The sequence below is a fragment of the Temnothorax curvispinosus genome, unplaced genomic scaffold (assembly GCF_003070985.1).
Source record: "Temnothorax curvispinosus isolate PA1 unplaced genomic scaffold, ASM307098v1 QBEX01001170.1, whole genome shotgun sequence".
Classification (NCBI taxonomy): Eukaryota; Metazoa; Arthropoda; class Insecta; order Hymenoptera; family Formicidae; genus Temnothorax; species Temnothorax curvispinosus.
The window spans coordinates 360,572-362,419 of record NW_020210950.1 but is presented as its reverse complement, the minus strand read 5'-3'; the positions used below and the strand labels follow the sequence as shown (position 1 = coordinate 362,419).

The following is a 1,848-nucleotide window of genomic DNA, read 5'->3' as shown; positions in this document are numbered from 1 at the left end:
GAGCGGCATTTTTGTATGCGTGACATGTTTCAGAGTCAAAGAAAGAAAAAAAAACGGAAGAATATTATGCTTAATCATGAAAAATTGCGATAGTTAGTAAAATGGAAAGATTAAAAAGAGAGAGAGAGAGATGAGAATTGATTAATTAACATTTATAATTGATTAATAAAGAGATGTATATTCTGGCCGCGCGCAATCGGGCTGGCACCGACTTCGCACGGTGTATCGATCTCTGATCAAACGCGACACGAGACGTCTCGTTTTGCGTAATTATGAACTTTATCACATACGTAACGCATTTATCTTGCAAGCGGTCGCTGCCCGCGTATCTCGTTGACGGCTTTCCCCGGCTCATCGTCAGTATCGCAAAGTATCGCTATGACCGTCGGAAGACAATTATATATGCAAGTTATAACGAACTATGCAGCAATTAGTTAAATCGCCGAATAATAATGACTATATATATAGTTATCAGAGAGAAGGGAACCAGGTTAATCGTAATCGTTTCTTGCCTATACTTCTCTAAAACTTCATCTCGTTCAATGATTTTTAGCGTACAAGTTTATAACTATTTACAATAATTAATTTATCGTCTTGGAAACGGCACGAAAAAATGCAGAACAGAGCGCTCCTCTCTCTGCTCGTTTAATGTACTTTCAGAACGTTCATTTTGAATTCCAATTGATTGTTCAAAAATTTCAATCTTAATCCGTTTAATATGCCATATTATAATTTCGCCACTAATATCTGTGACATTTTCTGTTTAACTTCCAGTTAGTGTATAAATTTCCGGAAATATTATTGTTGTACCTTCTCGTAAAATTATACTTTCCGTAGAGTTTCTCAGATACAGATTGGTCAAGATAAAAAAGATTTTTTGTGAACTTTATTGTGAGATATTATCGAGCAACGTGCCATTGTATTCCATGCATTACAATCGCTATTAAGCCGCGATGCTTGAAGAGTTAAGATGGACAATGAAAGATTTGTAAGACAAAACGTAAAAAAAAAAGCTGTTACCGCTAAAGCAGAAAACTTCTTTCCTAGTACGCGTACAATATGCCGTAGCATTTCGTCACATTTAAATGACAATTATTACAAAATAAAAAAAAAAGAACGAGCATTATACGAGTAGCCGCTAACATTAATAGAATTCTCTTTGGCGTTATTATGTAACTCGAGTAGCCTCCGTTCTCGTTTCGAGGAACAAAGAGAAGCATGTAATACCCGTTAAATTAAAAAAAAAAGCATGCGACCATCTTGGACTTATAGCGAATTTACCATTACAATAATATATTAATACTATTGACATTGTTGAGAAAAAGGATCTACATGTAAATATATAAGCATAAAGAGCATTTTTATAAATAATTGTAGTTATTGTCATTTTAAGCGAGAACTTTTCCTCTTCACCTCTCCTCACATATCCATGCAAATTTAAATGTAAAAGATATGTGCTTTTGTATAAATTTAAGGTACCTGAATAAACGGAAGATTTGTCTTTTAAATTGGTTACAATCGAATTAATACATTTTTTTAATCACGCCAAAGTTATATTAAGATATAATTAGTTTTATCTGTTTCTGAAACACTTTTAATTTGAGTGAACTTTTAGATTTTAATCAGTTTTATTTTTTTTCGTAAAATGTATGATTAGTGCTTTATCAAATAAATGTTTATCTGACAACAATATTTTTCTGATGAGGCGCTAATCATACATTTCACAAAAAAATAGAACTAATTAAAATCTAAAAATTTAAAATAAAAATTAAGAATTATTATTATTTGCGGTTAATTACGTGTGTCATCGTCAAAATCTACTATTTCATTCTATTCTTGTATTTTTGT

General features: G+C 31.9%; 1 protein-coding gene across 1 annotated transcript in view; it reads left to right on the top strand.

The window, feature by feature from the left end:
• Nucleotides 1-970: 970 nt before the first annotated feature.
• Nucleotides 971-1,848, top strand: part of LOC112460666 (N-acetylneuraminate lyase-like) — a 2,868-nt gene continuing 1,990 nt past the window's right edge. The window contains exon 1 of the mRNA XM_025025465.1: nt 971-988. Within this exon, the coding sequence (XP_024881233.1) occupies nt 971-988 (18 nt within the window). The remainder of the gene's footprint in view (nt 989-1,848) is intronic.